The 20,364-nt window shown below is 39.3% G+C and overlaps 2 protein-coding genes across 2 annotated transcripts; one reads left to right on the forward strand and one right to left on the reverse strand.

Moving 5' to 3' along the window:
- Window positions 1–10,611, forward strand: st8sia2 (ST8 alpha-N-acetyl-neuraminide alpha-2,8-sialyltransferase 2). The gene is given in 7 exon segments (XM_038705444.1): window positions 1–396; window positions 1,792–1,848; window positions 3,153–3,287; window positions 3,382–3,639; window positions 5,547–5,665; window positions 5,668–5,839; window positions 8,960–10,611. Coding segments are annotated over 7 exon segments (1,152 nt in total). The 5' UTR covers window positions 1–298; the 3' UTR covers window positions 9,273–10,611.
- Window positions 10,612–11,288: 677 nt separating this feature from the next.
- fam174b (family with sequence similarity 174 member B) lies at window positions 11,289–16,342 on the reverse strand. Its single transcript, XM_038705445.1, has 3 exons — window positions 15,646–16,342; window positions 14,787–14,918; window positions 11,289–13,518 (listed from the first exon to the last, which is right to left on the reverse strand). Exons 1-3 carry the CDS (start codon window positions 15,912–15,914, stop codon window positions 13,515–13,517), a joined length of 405 nt encoding a protein of 134 aa, XP_038561373.1. The 5' UTR covers window positions 15,915–16,342; the 3' UTR covers window positions 11,289–13,514.
- Between the last annotated feature and the right edge of the window lie 4,022 nt (window positions 16,343–20,364).

The following is a 20,364-nucleotide window of genomic DNA, read 5'->3' on the forward strand; positions in this document are numbered from 1 at the left end:
TCTTGCTGCTCCCATGGCAGGCTCCGGAGGTGCACGCTTTCAAAGTTTGACTGGGGAATAGAGGGAACAGTGGATACGGCAGCAGCATCGCCCCGTCGGGAAACAGACCCGAGGCGATCATCATCTGAAAGGGAAAAAAGGACCGCAGCTGGCCGGGGAGTGTCTGACTCCGGCGATAAGAACAATAGGAGAGATGACAGATCGGATACCCGATTTATAAATGGAAAACACAAGAAGGTTAATGTAACACAGTGTTTGCTGAAAGGAGGGTCTCCCGGCTGCAGCCTCCCCCTCAGCCATGCCGCTTGTATTCCGCACGCTGTTGTTCGGCTTTGTAACGCTGCTGGTTGTGGTTCTGATAATAGATGATATTGCAGAAGTGGAAGAAGAAATCGCGTAAGTAGCCCACCGTTTAAAATCATGCATGGTGTTTGTGTGTATGTGTTAGTGCAGTTCATTGTTTTCTTGTCCAGCAGCTGTATTTCCTCATCACATAATTGAATTTGTTAAGTGGTGGAGGGAGGGCAGGGGGATAAATGAGTGAAATAAATGAGTTTATTTGAATTTAATTGAAGTTTGGAGTTGAATGTGGAGTATGTGTGGTTTGTTTCTACGTTTGTAACACTTGGGTGCAGCAGCAGCAGCTGTTCCCGAGAGCAAGCCTGCCCGGGGGTCTCCAAGGATTAGGGTATTTGTCTTGCAGCAGCCTGCATACGGGATAGGATAGGCTACATTTACACTATAAGAGAGAGTAGGGAGTGTGTATGAGACAGAGAGGGAGTGAGAGAGGGAGTGGGAGGGGGGTGGGACGATAGGAAACATAAAGAGGCTTTCCTCTTTTTCGTTTTTCAGACTTTGAAATGTTGAGCAGTGCAGCAGAAATCTTCCAAGTCGCACACATGCCCTACTTGCGTTTGACCTGCAAGAAAATACATTCTGAATATAGCATCAGTAGTAGGCTACTCCTGTCACATGAAAATCCAACCAGACCACAACAGTGCAACATCCTCCTCTGGCTCTTATCATTACCATCACAGCTATAAAGATACTGTGTTACCTTAATAGCAACAAAAATAAACTACTTTTTTTACAACCCCCACGTGAAGCTTTGGGGATTCTCACATTTCCCTTTCAGCAAGAACATTTTGTTTTGAATGCAATTACCCGGCTGTGGCTCACATCGTAATGAGGTCATATTGGTTTGTGATTCGCGTGGGAGAAGAACCAGAACCAATTCAACTTCTGCATAAATACCGCTTAATACAATTAAAACAATATATTTAAAGCCAGCAGGATAGTAAAATGAGTGAGAACGACCCACCTGTCTGTCAAACCAGCTCTTTTTTTTCACTCATTCTTTTGCACAGCCGCTGCCAGCTTGTCACGATTTTATCAAAGATGACCAAGGTCACAAAATACAGGGATGCTTAAATATCTGAATGCTTAATATAAAATGTTTGCTGTAAATGCATCTTAGCTGGCATATTCAACACCCCTGTGAAAAGAAAAACCTTCTAGCATAATGGGGCTCCATTAAGGCCACATTTCTCCTCATTACATCAGCAAATGGGCCCACAGTGGATTGCTCTAAAAATACCTTGATGCTTGCTTTTCACCTTTATTCTGTCTTGAAAGATAGACATACAGTACGCCTGGTATTGAATACAGTGCTTGCATTATTGCTACTTGATATGATTACAGTAGGATTTGAAGCGTCAGTCCATTATCAACCCAGACTTCAGGCAGCAGAATGTGATTCATAATTCAATCTAAAACCGTTTTCTTTTCTAGAAATACTGGGCATTCAAAGAAGATGAACTTGCACCGGCTCATCCCTAAACCGCACAGGTCTGAAATCCAATTATCTCCCCACACACACACACACACACATATATATACATATATGGCTTAGCTTGACAATCACCAATTCGATTCCGGCCCGGACCAGTCATACGGAGTGTGAACTAGGAACTGGAGAGGTTCCCAGTTCACCTCCTGGGTACTGCCGAAGGTGCCCTTGAGCAAGGCCCTGAACCCCTAACTGCTCCACAGCTGCTGCACAGTGGCTGCCCACTGCTCTTAATTAGGATGGGTTTAATGCATTGTACTATGTATAATTGTATCTGACAATAAAAGTTGATTTACACACACATCATATATATACACACACACACACACACACACACACACACACACAAATACATATATACATACATACATATATACATACATATAGTTCTAGACCACCAGTGGGTCTTTCTGTATATAATTTTCAGTTGGAATTCATTTGATTCCTTTGCAGGCTCAATAACCCAGTGAGTCATTCACAGTGAGTGTCTCATTACTTTTTACAGCAAGAAGGCAGCTGCTATAAATACCCATCAATGTGGCGGTATCCATGTGATAACAAAAACATCTGCTACTATTGGTGGAGGAAGTATTCAGATGTTTTACTTGAGTAGCAGTACCACTATGTGTGGAAAAATACTCTATTACAAGTAAAAGTCTGTCAAACTGTAAAAAAGGTACACATTGTCGCTAAATGTATTTAAAGTATTAAAAGTACCCATTATACAGAAAGCGGCCACCATGATTGTTGTATTATAATATTCTATTATTTAATCAGTATTTCTGATGCATTCATTGTAAATAGTATTTAACTGGTGTAGTTAGTTGAGATGGAACTAGTTTTAACTACTTTATTATACTGGTACATTAATTTATAACAATGCTTTATATTTTATGCCTACTTTGACACTGGTTGATCTTTGTATGTAAAATCTTACTATACAATGTAATTAGTAACTAAAGCTAATAAAGTGTAGTGTAGTACAGTAAAATGTACAAAATTTCCCCAGAAATGTAGTGGAGTGGAAGAATAAAGTAGCATAAAATACCCAACATTTGTACTTGAGTAAATGTACTTTTACATTTACATTCTTTTACATGTTACATTCCACCACTGTCATCTGATGACATCCACTATTCTTAGATCTCGATTCAGACAGGAGAAACCCCACACACATGAAAAAAACTTAAATTGGGAAAAAAGAGGGAGATATTCACAAATAATAAGGATTTTGTTTTTTATTGATCAGCACTTTAAAGATCATCACAGTCTGTCAATAACAAGCCTTTCTATTCTCATTTAGAAAGGCTGCAGGACACATGGATCCAACTGCCTTGACAAGATTGAGCAAAGATCGCCTCGGCCCAAGCTACAATAACACTGCCAAGCTCTCGTCAAACAGCTGGACCTTCAACAAGACTCTCTCCAACCTCATCAGGCAGAATCATCACTCTCTGCGATCATCCCGGCATATTTTTCACACTCGACTACGCAGTCTTTTTATAACAAGTGTATACTCTCTCTTTTTACAGGAAGAACATTCTGAGATTTCTTGATCCAGAGAGAGACATCTCCATTCTGAAGGGCACGCTGAAACCAGGAGATATCATCCACTATGTTTTTGACCGACACAGCACCACAAACATCTCAGAAAATCTCTACCGTCTTTTGCCAACTGTATCCCCCATGAAGAACCAACATCACAGGCGCTGTGCTATTGTGGGAAACTCTGGGATCCTGCTGAACAGCAGCTGTGGACCCGAGATTGACTCACACGACTTTGTTATCAGGTATTTTTCAGGGTTGGAAGTCTCCCATTTGAAATAAATCATAAAAACATGCAAGTTAAAGTGGACTGTAATTGAAATGGATTACCACATTAGTTTCAGTTTTAGGTTTATCTCACTTTCCTGAGAGTATAATTCACATTGGAATGATAGTCACTTCTTCGAGTGCTCAGTTTAATTCAGGCTTAGAGATGATGCTCACACAGCTGGAAATATATTAATTGCACTTTTGAATAAGCTGTCAAAGCTTTTTAATGATTTTAAGTTTGAAACAAACTGCCAGGCTGAGCGCAATTAAATGCATGATTATACATTAAATGGCCATTTAAAAAGAGCTTTTGCATCCAGCAGAAACACATTGTGCTTGTCAGAGAAATCCCAGCACTCTCAGGTGTCCCACTCTCATTTAGCAGAGAATTCTGTTTGTGAAGCCTTCTGTTATGTGTTTGTGTGTTAAGTAAATGAGTTGCTGAGCACATTATTTATCACTATTCATACTTGTCAGTGGAGGAAAATAATTTTGTCTAAGGTTATATTAGAATGGAAGATGCGCAAAAGAAAAAGTATACTTGTTGGGATTCTGTGTAGAGCCAGGAACAATCTAAAAAAATATGCACTAAATGCGGAGGTATCTACTGTGAGAAACATCCCCTCATAAATCACTTACTTTAATGTTGTTGTAGAAAGAAGCAGGAAGTAGCTGTCTGCAGTAGCACCTCATTGAGCTGATTGATCGATTGCTGAATAGGCCTCAAAATCCTGGTATGTCCCCTTTTTATTCTGAAATTGTTTCTGTTGTCTGCAAATCTTGTTTTTCTAAAGTGCTGCGACGTTATGCTGATGAGGAGGGGTCATGATTTCTAGACTCCGGCAGCATGATAATAATGCCGGGGCATGGCGGTAATGGTTGGCTGAAGGTAGACAACAGGGAATGTGGCATTTTGAGAAGATGAGGAATTTGCTCTGGCATTTCAGGCATCAGATAGGGAGATAATATCAGCTAAATATAGTTCTCTGCCCCATCCTCGGTTTCCACAAAGTAGGTTGACAGTGTTGTGGGTACTTGTTACAGATTTCAGCTCGGCGTTGTGACAATGTAATGGAATAATTTGGCATACTCAAGCAATTTATTGGAATAAATTAGAGTCATTTGTCAGATTTTCAGTTTGTATGTAATCTTTAAACCAACTGTTTCCTGAAGCAGGTACATTAGCTGTCATAGTACATATGTAAAAGTACGCAAAGTCCCTGTCCGGTGTGTAAATTTAAAGTTATGAAAAACAAACCCTCTTGGTGTGTTCTCCTGCCTCACTTCAGAGGATAGAAATGCTTAACCATTAAGATAATTACTGGCTTTGTTGTTTTCTGGCATTTACTTGAAGGCAGAGGTTCAATAAACAAAATGCCACCCTCCGCTTTTCTGCTGAATTTCACTTGTATTTCTGCTCTATTTCACTCCTGCTTCAAGTTTCTGCAGGGCAAATGGTTTGATTGGCTCAAGGACATATACAGATGGGCGATAAACTAAAAAGGAAAAAAACAAAAACGAAATGTCTTTGTAAACTGGTGGGCCACCATGAGCTGCCAGAACAGCTTCACTGCTCCTTGACCTGTAGTCCAGTTATCTGTACCACTCAAGTTATCAAAATGATTATTGATATAAATGGTATCATATGAATTAAACACATTCACACATTCAATGAACTTTATTATACTAGTAAAACTTGCACCAAGCATGGTTTGAAGATGTGCTGGCTTAACACCATTGAAAAACTTGCATTGCTTTGCTTAATGTTTGCAGATGTGTCTGGTAGAGGACCAGATCAAAAGACCAAGAAACCAGATAATTAAAAGCTATTTCTATCCAGGACATCACTTTACATTTGAGATTGAGTGACCTGTGCCTGCAGGTGTAACCTGGCACCAGTGGAGGAATACTATCGGGATGTGGGTTGGCGGACCAACTTGGTGACCATGAACCCTTCAGTGGTGCAGCGGGCCTTCCAGGACCTGGTCAGCAAGGAGTGGCGGGACGCTTCTTGCAGCGGCTTCAAAGCCTCAGCGGCAGTGTGCTGTGGATCCCAGCCTTTATGGCCAAGGGGGGAGAGGAGCGCGTGGAGTGGGCCCTCCGTCTCATCCTGCTACACACTGTGGACGTACGCACCGCCTTCCCCTCCCTTCGCCTTCTCCACGCTGTCAGAGGGTAAGATGCAGCTGAGGCTCGCAGCCGCTGTTCCTAGTGTGCTGCGTCTCAGAAGAACACCTGTGAGCAGCATAATCAAGGGGTTGGCAAACTCTAATCTGCAGCCCAGGTGGCTATTTATAAACAGAACATTAAATCTGATCACCAGGGGCAGAATGCTACTCTGATCTCTCTTCAGTCAGGGTGTACCGCGAGTCGTCTCAGAAACTCTGTCTTGATTAACTGAAACGACTGTGTGAAAAATGAATGACATCGTTCAAGTAGACATATCAATCTATTTTATGTTTTATTTTGTTCTAGGATCCATCTTTGACGTCTCTCCTAAGCAAATAGTTAAACATTTTGGGAATACGCTTATTTGCTTTCTTGAGAGGGAGATGAGTTACTTCACTTCCTGTCTTTGTATGTTTCCCGCTAGTTTTTATTGGCTAGTTTATTGCCCTGACCTCATTGGGTTTACCTGTGTCTAGTTATCCTCCCCTCACTAGTGTATTTATTGTGTGAATGCCTATCATCACCTCAAAAGCTGACTAATTATCACAGTGTTTCACTTATCTTTGTTTAACACACACACAAGCAGAAGTGTAACAAATCCATGAGTCTACAGCCATAGTGGCTTTGTGAGGCTGTACCTGAGCTAAATGCCAACATTGGCATGTTAACATGCTCATAATGACTATGCTATATTTAGCAGGTATGTTTCCCATATTCACCATTTTACATTTCCTGATTAGCTCTGTACAAAGTACAGCTGAGGCAGATGGGAATGCCATTTGTTTTCCAGGTATTTGTAAACTGAAGTACTGCACAGATTAAAATATTGCTCTAAATGGAAGGGACATGATGAACGTCTGTACCAACTATCATGACAATCCATCCAATAGTTGAGACATTTCAATAAAAACCGCAAATGTCACCCTCATGATCGTGCTAGAGGAAAAGTTGAGGGATTTTCCAAGTCAGTAGGATTCAACTTCTGGGGACCATGAATGTCATTACAATTCATCCAATAGTTGTTAAGATTTTTCAGTCTGGACCAAAGTGGTGGACAGACCGAACCACAGATTGACAGACATTTCCTTTACCTGAGCTGCTAAAAACAACTAGTTGTGGTTTTTAAGGGGCGTTACGTGCTTTTTCTATTTCTTGGTGATCAACAGCCGGGTGCAGTGACTTCCCAGAGTCTTGTTGTCAAGGTAAGGCTGCCAGGCAACCTGCAGAGATGCTGCATAGAAGTGCTGAGCAGAAGGATTAACTGTTATTGCTCTTCTCATCTAACTCTAAATAAAAGCAAATAAGCGCGGTTCCCAAAATGTCAAGGTGCGAAAATGCTTTTCAAGGAAAACATTATTTTATGAATGAGATAAATTGCTTAAATTGTGTTAAAAATATTATTTGTTAGCTCCAAATTGTGTTATTTAGATACTGTTGTTGACAGGCTGATACAGTGGCTCAGGAATAGCACAGATAATAATAAGCAATGCTGTTAAACTGTGTTCTAACATAACTCTTAGATTTCATTAATCCTTATTATTTGTGTTACTTTATTTTAAAGCTGGTCATGGATTTTTTTGAGGAATGCTTTTTGCAAATCTGTCAAATACAGTCTCCACTGCCTTCAGGCTTTTATAAAAAAAAATCCCTCTCTGCAATTTCTTCTGCTTTACTTGCCTCTCTTTCATCACAACCAGGCTCTGCTCCGAATCCTTTCTGCATTGTTAAAAGCCCAACAGCCACAGCTGGTCAGTGACCAAATTATGCCATTTTGTATGCCCCAACTAACACTTGGTATTGCAAAGGGGTAGAACTGGGCCATGGTTTGTGTAGTTAAGTTGTCTGTTAGATCAGTGTTTTACAAGAGAAAATAATTAGCCTGAAATTTTCTTGGAGATGAGATGCATGCCTTTGCCCTTAAAAAAACAAATTTATAGTGGTCTCTGATAAATGCTTCCCCTGAACTTGTGTTTTTTTTCAGCAAGACTGACCCTTAAAACCCCATTGTGTGCAGTAGAGGACAAAGGATCTGTTCATATTCACTCCAACCGAATGCAATCAGACCATTTCACCGATAATTAGACCACCTCCTCTGCTTGTTAAAATTATCATCCCCTGCTGTAGTGCTTGGTTCGACTGCAAACCAGCCCACCGTTTGCCCTTCATGGCACATGTACTGCTTTAAATAGTACAACCTCAGCATCTCAACATGACCTTCCACACTAACCACAGAGTGCACAGCCGGAGGAAGCAGTGATAGCCTCGAGGCTGGAGACGTGTGCTAGTGACTAGAAAGGAAAATTAAGTTGGGGCGTTTGAAGGTCTGGCCACCTGCCCCTGAGGACAGCATGTGGCATCTCACTGTCATAGAAGCTCCTAGGTCACCTAAAGTAGAAAAATGCAATTGTGCCGAGCAGCGCCAATGTGTGCTGTGTGCAGTAAAAGAACATATGTGCTCAACAAACGTGCAGCAATTAGCAATTTAATCAAGCATTCAGACTTCAAGAGTTATTTGTTCTAACAAACATACAGTAAACACTCTGCCAATGTGATGAGAGAAATCCATTTTGTCCGTGTCTTTTAAATTATTTCAGAAGTGTTTTTGTCTTGAAACTAGACAAATTATTGAACTAGAAATTATTTGTTACCCTTGCAGATGGCTGCAGGAAAATAGCGCTAGATTAGACTAGAAGATGAATCTTGACTATCAATTATCGAACCAGTTGCTTGAACATGAGTTAAACTATATATGATTTCCGGACTAGTAGACTAAATGATTTGTTGAGAGGGAGATTTGTGCATCAGTGCATCCACTGAGCAAATAAAAAAAAGGTCACTTATTGATTTTCTGTGAGCAGAGAGCTCCTGAAGGGGTAGTTTGGTAGTCTACAACAGAGTGAACATTTCTGGCAAGCTCAAAATTTGTGCTTGTGTCTTCTTAGGATTCAGCTCCACTCTGTGCTCCAGCATACGGCATATCTGACTTAATATGAAAATCCAGGGGGAGAAAGGTTTTAGTGAAGGGCACTTTGGGGATTTTGAACATGTTCTTCCTTTTTGCTGTTTCTAGGCTAGAAAACAGTTATTGAATCAGCTAATCACCTCACTGTATGTCTTTGTCAACAGGTATTGGCTAACCAACAATGTCCACATCAAGCGTCCGACCACTGGGCTCCTCATGTACACGATGGCCACTCGCTTCTGTGAAGAGATCCATCTTTACGGCTTCTGGCCCTTCCCACTCGACCCGCAGGGCAAACCAGTCAAATACCACTACTACGATACTCTGAAGTACGAGTACACTTCCAGCTCGAGTCCCCACACCATGCCTTTGGAGTTCAGGACCCTGAGCACATTGCACAGACAGGGGGCGCTCCGGCTCCACACTGGGACCTGCGATGTAGAGAGGAGACCACAAAAGGCGCTCCAGAGCAAATAGCTGAAAGGGAGGTCTCCACGGAAGCCACTTTCTTGACTGAGCAGACTCTGTACAAACAGTTTTCTTGTTAATGTACTTTTATGAAACTTGAGTTAACTTAATTCTCAGTAATTGGAATGAACTTTTTCTATTTTGAGCACTTTAGCGGCTTGTTTCACTGGTGTGTTTTACCTTTTCAAAAAAATTTGATTTCTATGGCAACCTTCAAAATAATGAGACCCTTTTCTTTTGTCAGTCTCCTTTCTGCTGGTGTAAGCCAACTGTTCATGGAGATCCTGTCATGTCCATCTGTTGTCTCTTTTATATTCCTTACATTTTAAACTGCCACAGTCCTTCCAGTGTTGTTATGGATTAAGGATTCAGAACACATTTTTCTGTTTTCAAAATTGGTCATGAGACTCCATGAATTAATATTCTCAGTTTATGGTATAATAGGGCTCCATTAAGGTTGTGTTGTATTATACCCAGCATGTCAACAGCATGAAGAGCTGCCGAATGAATCGCTCTTGTGAGTCACTGGTTGGGCCACAAGATGGAAGCACTTAATAATCAGGGAGAGTGATGATAAAAGAAGAAATGTTGGTCAACCGCTCAAACACTTGTTTTTAATATGATGAACCCTTTTGATTAGGATCTTTTTTAAAAGAGCTGATGTAATGTTCAATTTGTGATAACACATTTTCCTCTGATAGAGAATGTTTTATGCTTTTGTAGCTTCCTAAAAAGGATCTTAACTGGTGTTCACTCTAAAACAGGTCATTTATAAGCAAGAATTCAAGGAGCCCAGTCAACCAGAACTGCCATTTGAGGAAGTCAGGTTACCTTGAGAGCCAAAGGAAGGAATGGAAGCTCGCTGAAATGTACTGTATGCTTGTGTAACAGCTGTTCACATAAGAATGTTTACACAGACACAGCCAACGGTAAACTCACTTTGTAAACTTTTCTCAAAGAACACCAGCCCTGTTTCTGCACTGGGAATGTTTGCAGTGAGGTCATACTATAGTAGTGCAGTGGTAGTGAAAAGTGCTTTGCTTTTTTTTAAATGAATGTATTGGTGATATTCTTACAAATTCTGTAAGAAAGGCCCCAAAATGTGCTTTAAATGAATTCCTAGACATTTAGCAACAGTTTCAGTGCAGTGACACTGAAGCTGATTACTTGTATGCCTTTTATTCATTTGAAATTATGTATGAATTATACTTGTATAGTTAGTTTGGGTTAGCATTCAACTGATATAGGTAGATACAGATATTTGTGGATTTTATTAAAGCTGCCAGTATTTTGTGCCTATAATCAATAAATTTGATCCATTTAAAAGTGGACAGTTCATATGCCCAGTAATAGAAATGGTCAGGTTGAAGTTATTCTAGAATGGATGGGAAAGATTAAGAGTTATGCGAGTGTTTACTAGTGTCACTCAAATCTGAAACCCAGAAATGAATGAACAAATGTGCAAAAAAAGATTTTATTGGAGCTTTGTTATGAAGAAACTTGTGTTTATTTAATGTCATTAACAGACTGAACTAATCAAATTAATATCAGCATAATGCTAGTTTGGATTACATGTTTGAACTTCCAAGCTCCACCTCAGTTAAAGTCTAGAAGTTCAGTTGTTGAGTTTTTAGGACTGTAGTCTTAATACGGAGCTTTTTGGCCAAATGATTTAGGTATTTTTCTGCAACAAAATGTCTCTTTTAATAATACTAGAAATATTCCAAGAGCTCTGCTGCTAAACAAGTAGCCTATCATGTGCTTCCAGCCATGTGATTTGTCCATAAAAGTGTTGTTTTGACAGGATGCGCCTGTTGACTTTCATGCGTGCTTACGCTGCCAGTTAAGAATAGACATGAAAAGCTCTACCAGAGACGTCAGCAGTCTGAGGCAATGAAAGGTTTATTTGTGAACGCTCGTCTGAGCTTGGCAAAAATAGAAACATTCTGTTACCAACACAATTAAGTTTATTAACCCAGAATCTGAGATTTACCACAGTTCAGAAAACATCCTACTGACATGGTGTTGTGCTGTATAGTTTTATTTTTTTGTCATGAATACTGTATGCACTACATTATACATGAATACTGCTTAATATCCAACTTCCAGCAAACAGATTTTTGCTTTTGCATGTATGTCTTATCTAGATACATATAACTTGGGTATAATTAAATTTTTTGCATTTAAAATATTCATTGTAACTCAAGGACATTTAAACTGTGCAGTTACGACAAAGTGAATGTACTTTTCTGCGGCAGAGAAAAATACAATAGATCAGAATGGAGAAAAAAACACTTCAAGCCTCAGTCTTAAAACGGTTTAACACTTCAAAGGAAGCAGTTTTATTTCAGTAGTGTTTTCAAAGAAATGGAAACTGAGGAAACAGCCGTGGGTACACATAACACCTATACACGTCTGTGTCAAAAACCAAGTAGGGACTTGTTTTCAATAAACTTCCAAAGTAGTTTGAACATTTAACTTCATTTGGTTCGAATGTGGGATCAGGGAGATTAGTTTGTCTTCAAATAGCTACCACGATGACTTTTATTAATTTTACAAGAGGAACTTTCTGCAGCAGATGATTCAATTCTAATGAAAGCCCAGAAATAGCATCTTTAAATGAGACAAGCTTTTTTTCCACAATTTCACACACAACCAAAGAAATAAAATCAGATGTTGCCAAGATGGATGAGGATAACTATACACAAAAATTAATCTACAGTTTTCTGCACATACAGTGAAAGACTAAAATGAAACATGACACAGTACTGAAATGAACAGTGGTCATATAATCTGATGGAAAACACGTGAAATAAGACAGCAGTCTGCTAAAGGACATAATATCAAAAAAATATGATTCACATATGATTCAATGTATGATTAAAAAATCCTTTCTACACACTCCTGCATACCGCTTGTATATCTAACATAATAAATATATCCAGTCTTCTGTGACAACAAAGGTAAATACACTCTCTGCTCTTTCTCCCAGAAAGAAAATGTTAATAGGTTGTACAAGATTGGCCATTGTAGTTTATATTTATTTTTTTCTGTTCACTAAAGCTGGGGGTCATTTGGAAACAGCTGCACCCGTAGGCCAAGGGGGACTATCAAATAACAATTTGGATTAAAACAGAAGGTCACCTACAAGGCCCACACTCACATCTGCTGCAGGAACCTACTTTAGGAGTACTCTACATTGTTGTTAGTTTACTGTATTACATTTTAGGGTGCAGACAAGAGACAGGGAAGGTTTGTAAACTCCTCTGCCATTTTCTTTAATTTTCTTTAAATCTGGCATTTTGATTATTGTGTATTTGGTATTTGAATAAAATATGTAACAAATGTAACAAAGCAGTTATTGTTTTTAATTTAATAGTAATTTAATACTTATCTAATGGGCCAAATCATTTAAGGATTTTGTCAGTACGGTAAAACCCCATTTTAGACTCAAATGTCCAAGAGATTACAGCATTCACAACAATTCCATACATCACAATATACTTCAGTCAAACCTTGGAATCGTAACACTTCAGCTGAGACAGTAGCCTAACAGGAATGTCTAAAACAACACATGTATATACTGTATATATACAGTACATATGCACAATAAAGTGGTTAGCAGATAGAAATATATTTGGTATGAAAGTTTAGTTAAAAATATCAATTACTGTATATCACTAGATTCTGAGTGTGCAAATTTTACATTTGAATAAAGTATTCTCTGCAAAATTTGTGTTGCATGTTAACATTTTATACATTAACTGATGATCTTTAGTGGCCACCGAGTATTCACTTAAAGATAACATATTCACTCAAATCACATGTGATTAGTCCTGCATTTTAATATAGGTAGATCATAGCTTCAAAGCAGGCCTTGTTTCCTACAATGAACTCCTCAGCCCCAATGCTGTACACTGTAGCTCAAGTGTATCAAAAACTAAATGTAAATGAAACATAATTCCCATGTAACAAGTTGATTGAATGAAGATGACTGAACTCCAAGTCACAACATGAAGCATTATCTTTAACAGTATAAAGAACTGGGCAGGTATTTGGGCCATTTGATAGATTTGTCAGCACAGCAGCAAACAGTAATATCAATGTGGCTCCAGTTCTTTAAATACAGATAAAAGCCATGCACAAGCAGCATGTGACGTGGTTGATTTGGTAAGACTAGGCAACACAAAAAATACAGGAAGTCACTTGAGTTGTCCTGGAGTTATCAGATATCGATGTCCATGCTGAGATTCACCTGCGAAAAAAACAGAATTTGATCTTGTGTTACTGTGAGGAGGAAATCTATTCAAGTCCTGTCTGACTTGGAAGGCAAGAATGTCAGGTAAACAGGACATTATCTTCCCTTGAGGAAGTGGTTGTGTGTTAAAGAACAATTGAAAGGCCGGAAGGGTGAAACCTAATGTCAACATTGCATGAACTAAAACAGTGTTTCTTTAAAATAGTGTTTCTTCAAGTAGAGCGAGTAGTTCAAACACGTATTTTAAATGCACTGTTTGAGAAAATCATTACTTCAAGTTCGTCAGTGCTTAAAATTAAGAGCAACACACGTCTCCTAAAAGTGAGAGACTAATTCAGCTTTTTAATAGCACAAGATGAATAACTTTGCCAAAACTGTGGTGCCACCCCGCAAAGTTGAAAAGTCAAAACGAAGTCACACAGTGCTTTACATAGGGAAATCAAGGTTAAAACACTTTATGACTAAAGTGGTAACAAGGGTGGTAAGTAGAGGCATTGAGAGTGTTAGACTAGCACAACCAGGTAAGTACAAAACTACTAGAAATGTTTAGTTTAAAAGGGAATTTCTTTTATACAGTCAAACACTAAGAACACTAAATATTTATTTAGGGACTTATCCTGAGGATAAAGACAGAGGAGCAATAGAAAGCATCCTAACTGGAAACATCACAAACTGGCATGGGATGTGCACGGCCCAGGACCGGAGGGCTCTGCAGCGGGTGATTAAAACCACTCAGATCTTTGGTACCCATCTACCGTACATCAGGTGATATTGGTGAGATGAGTAACCTGTGCTGAGCCTTAAGGATACTAATAGACAGTACCTACCCAGCCACAGCCTGTTCACTCTGCCATCTGGCTTGAGATACAGACGTATCTGATGTCATACCACCAGATTTCAGAGCATATTTGCATATTTTTTGTGAGTAGCGTAAAGGGAACGACAACTTAATCTCGTTAACCCTGTGTTGTAAAATAGTATCTACCTTTTACCTTGTACTGTACAGATACATTTCTGTAGGAATAAAGGGCCATTGTGTGGATTATGGACTAGATTATAATGCCCTTATCACACTTTACAGTTATCAATATCTCCACTGTATCCAAATAGGCCTAACTTTTCTGAAATGTCTAGAACATTCTCATTGGGACAACGCCTGCAGTTGTTGAAACAGAAGAAAAAGACACGTTTTCTTTGGTTTTAGAATAACATGAATATCTTTTGCATGAACGCCTTATTGCTTAACTACTTAAAAAAGAACAAACCTGTATTTGACATCAAAGAGGGTTGAGTCATCATCATCGTCGTTCTCCTCATTAAGAGGGGCCATCTCGACATGCTCTGCAGGTGTCGTTATGATGTCATATTTCCGTGTTTTTCTGATTCGTCTCCCAGATCTGTGGGAAAGAGAACGGTGCCAAATGAGCACAAGAGATAAAATCACACCCTTTATGCTGACTAAACCACAACATCAGCTGTAAACCTATTGTAGGTTTTCCAGATGGAGAGGGTTAAATTGGTATATTTTTACAAAAACTGTCTGTTAGTAGCTTACAGTCCTAATAGCCCAGATGTTTTCCTCATATGAAACAGACAGCTAAAATGGACATTAACTAAAACCACCAATTGTGATAACTGATTAGGCCTATTTATCAACCAAACATTCTCTGGTAACACCTTTTCAAATGTGGAGATTTGCCATTTTCTTCTTTTCAATGACATTGTAGCAATTTGAAGACACCTCAAGGGGAACTTGTTATGTGAATTTCACACTATTTGTTAATATCTTATAAACTAGACTAAAATAAAGTCTGATAATGGTAATGATCAGACATGTAAAAACATTATTCACTTATTAGATTCACACTCTCAGACACATAAGGTTACAAATAGCCTACATAAAGCAGGTTGCTTATAAGTCAAGTGCCTCCACACACTTCCCTGTAGGAACATTATCACTATAGGCCCTGACCTTTCTACTTGGCTACCACCCTCACATTGAGCCTAACACACAACCACATGCTCCTAATCGATTCATTCACTAAGACTATCAAGATTTCAACACATCATAATGTGACGACATCATTGCAAGGCTGGTTATTACAGTGGGATCAACCTGCCTACCTGATCACTTTGATGACCAGGCACGTGATGAGAGCAGCTGTTAACACGCAGATGAAAATGACAATGTTTTTCAGAGTTGGGAGATGCGTCATTAGGGATGAAATCCGGGATCCCACGGCAGCATCCGTGACATTGTTCGTCAGTTCATCTTCGCTGATGATTGATGATGATGTTGAATTTAACTGCGTCGCGGGGAAAGTGAGTGGTACGCCACCAACCCGCCAAAGAGCCGCAATGACAAAAGTTAAAACCAGATTGTATGTCACCATGGTGCTGAAATAGAAAAATGCAAGCAGGATGTTTCGGTCGTTATAGATGAAATGAGACAGCAGCTGTCACATTATAGAGGATCGGCTTATCAATGACAGATTGTGCTATTTAGGCTGCACAATAAAGAAATAGTGAGGCTCAATTATCCATCTCTCTCCTCGTCCAAGCTTCTCCTAATGGTAGACTTGTTTGCTTCCAAAACGTGCTTCCCTTGAGGTGAGTTATGGAAATTCCTTCCTGATGGCATTAGGGCTTCGTGCAGAGGTGGGTATAATCCGCCTCCGGAAGCGCTCTGCAGGCTGGCCCGCTGCTCCTAGTGCTGAAGAGGAGCGTTATTGTGTGGGTTTGTGCTGCCTTCAAGGCGCCCTCGTACTTCCTGATACCTAGAGACCAGCTGTCGCCAAGAAAAGGATGTTGACAAATCCAACTGAAACGAAATGACAAGCAAAGTTTGTTTTAGTAGCCCATGTTTGACAACACTTTTAAAGAAGAACTTATTACAAATAAAAAAATAATATTCAATTAGGCTTACTCGTGCAGGCCAAAAGAAGGACCAGTGACAGGATTTTGCCCTGCCGTCCTCATACGATTAAAAAACAAATATTAATTAAATTATTTATTAATGCATGATACAGTGTCTGTCTCCTTCTCCTATCTATTAAATTAACCTCCAAACATAACATCTTTTTTTTACCAAATTTTTTACATGCACCGTTCCCATGCTGCCGGGAATACAATTGAGAAAGTCTCTTTATTTTCTTTCTTTCTTTTTTAACTAATAAGTTTAATTGATTTTATTGGTTAATTATATTTTTGTCTCAAATAATCTAATTTAAAGATAGTGATAATATCAGTTAGTTTCAGCGTGTCCAGCGTGTGTGTAATTGCAGAGTGTTGACTCTTTCTCAGGTCATTAAAGCCACCACATTACAACAGCACAGAGGATATGCCTTGTGTTACTATTTTTGCATCTCATGCACATTACTGCATTATCCTTTTCCCACCATTTGGTTCTTAGATATATGTCTACCCTTTTTCAGAATGTGTGGAGGGAAAAGAGGTGTGAAAGTCAAGAGGGCAGAACATGTTGCAGGTGTGCTTATATTCCACATTAAAACACACATTTCTAATGACAAAACATTCCAAAGTGTGCCCATAGTGCTGTGTGTAGCCCATTTGGAACAAAATAGTAACACAGTACAATTACTATTCATTCATCAAGTTCACAGTTTTGACACAGTTAACCCCAAACATCACATCTTAAAGGCGTCACAGATCATTCTAACATCTCTTATAACTTCGCAGCTCCTTTGGGGCTTTAATGGTCGTGATACATTTCTGACAGCACTTGAAGGCAGCATTGCCCTGTTTACCAGTGGGACATAGCAAACACGATTTTCAAAGGGCATGAGACTCAGGGATCAGGACCTCAGATTCCAGGAAAAATCAAAACAAGTCAATTGATCAGTGATGGTGATAATCATTCAGCAAACCTATAGGCATAAAGCCAATACACAATCAATCACTGTCTTTGTTTCACTTACTCAGACAGACATCATTTATGTCTCCATTTATGTGTCCACTAGACTTTGGATTTACAGTCTGCAAAGTCCTATTGAAAATGTTCTTCAATTTACCACTACAAACTGATGTCTTAGGGGAACTTGCAGTTAAAGCCCTTTACAGCAGACTCATGCAAAATATATCATAGAGTGTAAGCCTGCAGCAGCTTCTTTTAGCTGAAAACAATGACAAGTCAGCCTGTTAAGCATTGTGTATATTGATGTCTGGTCTTATTTCTGGACACCTACTACTACGCTTGGAGTGATTGCCCTCTGCTGCACTCCTGTATATGAGAGCCATTTAATTTGATCAAAGCCCACCAGATGGCAGCACAAAAACCAGAGAGCATGTATTTTCCTTTAATGCACATGTGGAGATCCAGAAGAGACTGTTCTGAGTAGGCCTTTACATTACACAGTTAATAAAACATGTGGCAGCTGACATTTGTTTCTATCATAATAGGTCGTTCTGATTTTATGATTTTAGATTAGCTTCTAAGTGAGGAAGGTACAGTACACTTACATGCACACAAAACCTTTAGACACTACCTATAGTCTATAAAACTGGATTTTGATTTTGTTATGTTGTTTGGGCGATTTTTTGCTTGTTAAGCAGATTTCCCCCTCTGTGCATGATTTGGTTGCCACAAGGTTAGCTGAAGGAGGGTTGTCACATTCCAAGAGGATGGCCTGAACTTTGCACAGAGAAACGGCTCAGGGTGGGACTACAGTGATCACGTTACACTGTTTTTTAAACTAGCTTACAACACAGTTTGGGTCTCCTGTCAAAGCAATGCCTTACCATTCATCTACCCCACTGACCATTTGAATCTCAAAAGCTGTTTGTTGAACAACATGACTACACCTGTGTAAAGATTGCTAATTGAACGGCAAATATAAGAACACAGCATACCTGTTCTTATGTCAGCTGTCACCAGTTATTTGCATCAAACAATGACGTTTGGTTTACATGCTTCTATCTGAAATAACACACCCATGAGCGTACACACCAAAACACACTCTTCTGCAACAGCGTTGTGTACTCTTGACAAAACCAGAGTGGCTGCAATTCCGCCTTCCCACTCTTAAAAGGAAATGTTACATGTTAAATGTTGATCCTTGCTGCAAGTTAGCGTAAGTTCATAGTAGTCTCATGGTACTATTGTAAATATTAAGCCCATATAAAGGTTCTTGCTGCTGACTACTAACTGAAGCCTGCACTTATATAAAATGGCATTGTGTATGTTACATTAATGAGCATTTGTTTACCGTGACTACAGTAAAGTCATTACATAATCACATCACATCAAGACCAGTGGGAAAAAACTGTCAGATATCAGTTGATCAGGCATTTATTTACTTTTCCTTTTTTCTTACATGCAGCACCAATAGCAATAATTAACAACCTGCCTTAGGTGAAACCAAATTGGTCCTCTTTAGAAGGGGATATATACTAATCTTTGTGCTGCAACAACAGTGCCAGTTAGACTAAATTTCCAATCTCTGAAAGCAAATACTTTTAGATTGCAACATTCAGGTGACTTATAAACAAACTGATAAAGGCATAAGATACTACTTAGAACAGATTCTTTAGTTAAGCACTTCCCTGTTCAAACCCATCCAACCAGTCAGTCAATAGAAGACCGTGTTCACTTCCCTTGTGAGGTCTGGATTGGTATGCAGTTGCAGCGCAGTGCTGTTGCTAGGCTGAGGATCTTTTTAAAGAAATCTTCCACTGCAAAGAGCATGCGCTGTCATGTCAAACATCTCATTGGCCAATGACGGGGGTGGAGTGCATACCACAGACTCCATAGACTGTCCAATAAAGGCTGCACTGACTGAGCAGCCAAAGTTCGCCATGTTTGGTTGTCCCCATTAGACTTCTAATTTTATTCTTTCAAACTTTTTCAGTTAAAACAAATAATAAGGTTCATTTCATTGATTTGGTCGTTTGGCCACAGGCTTCTCTCAAGCATCTGACATTGCATCCATGCTCAGTTACACATACTCACATTAACCTTTATGAAACAGCTTTCCAATCTCACTTTGATTTTTATTTGTATATGTTTGTAATATAAAACATAAACCACATAAAAAAAATCCCTTCTGTGCATGGCATCTCTCACTTCAAAAGCGGTGTGTGGCCTCAATCACTCCTTCATCACAAGGAAATGGTGGCAATGAGGTGGCCTAGGTCTACTACATCAACAACAGGAACTAAGTCTGATGTCTGAACTGTGTTAATCCAGGGAATAAACAGGTTATTGATCATTTATTAACAGCCTTGCACCCACAATGCACTACCTTTCAAGGACCTCCAGAAGGAAAGGGTTCCAAAAAGGCATGTGTTTTTGAAGCCAGACATAGCTTATTACACAGCAAATAAACATACTGAAGTTTTGAGTGTTCCTATATGGCTGATGATAGAGTGAAGTATGGCAGCACACACACTGGACCACTTCCAAGAGAAAAGGTGATTTTCTACACCTGAACAAACCCCTCAATTACAGTACTTAACCACTTACATATTTGTGTGTATATTTTTACCAGATTATTTCAAGTTTTCGTAAATACGTGTATTATCAGTAGGTCACTCAGGCTACTGGTTTAAAATAACCGTTAACGTTTAATTCTAGCTCGATTTGATTGGTTCACTGCTCACGTGGCTATGTGTAGCTATTTTTTAAATAAAAAGACAACATAAAATGTGTTTGGTTAACGCTAACGTTACTTGTAATTTTGAAAACGTTTCAAATGTATTGCTAGGGGTTTGGGGCTCAGGGTATAAGATTTTCGGCGGTCATCAGGTTCAGTAGGCTGCTAGCGCCTAGCTACACGGCGCTGGAGAGGAAGTAGAGTTTGGCTTACGTTGAGAGGAAAGTGGGCA

The sequence above is a fragment of the Micropterus salmoides genome, unplaced genomic scaffold (genome assembly GCF_014851395.1).
Source record: "Micropterus salmoides isolate LMB-PRFRI ecotype aquatic unplaced genomic scaffold, ASM1485139v1 Ms_hic_scaffold_8, whole genome shotgun sequence".
In the NCBI taxonomy this organism is placed as follows: Eukaryota; Metazoa; Chordata; class Actinopteri; order Centrarchiformes; family Centrarchidae; genus Micropterus; species Micropterus salmoides.

Bases quoted from the DNA above. Each gene is read 5' to 3' on its own strand.
- fam174b (XM_038705445.1), bottom strand. From the start codon at position 15,914: ATGGTGACATACAATCTGGTTTTAACTTTTGTCATTGCGGCTCTTTGG. The intron at 14,919-15,645 runs GTAGGCAGGTTG...TCTTTCCCACAG, and splicing joins CTGGTCATCAAAGTGATCAG to ATCTGGGAGACGAATCAGAA.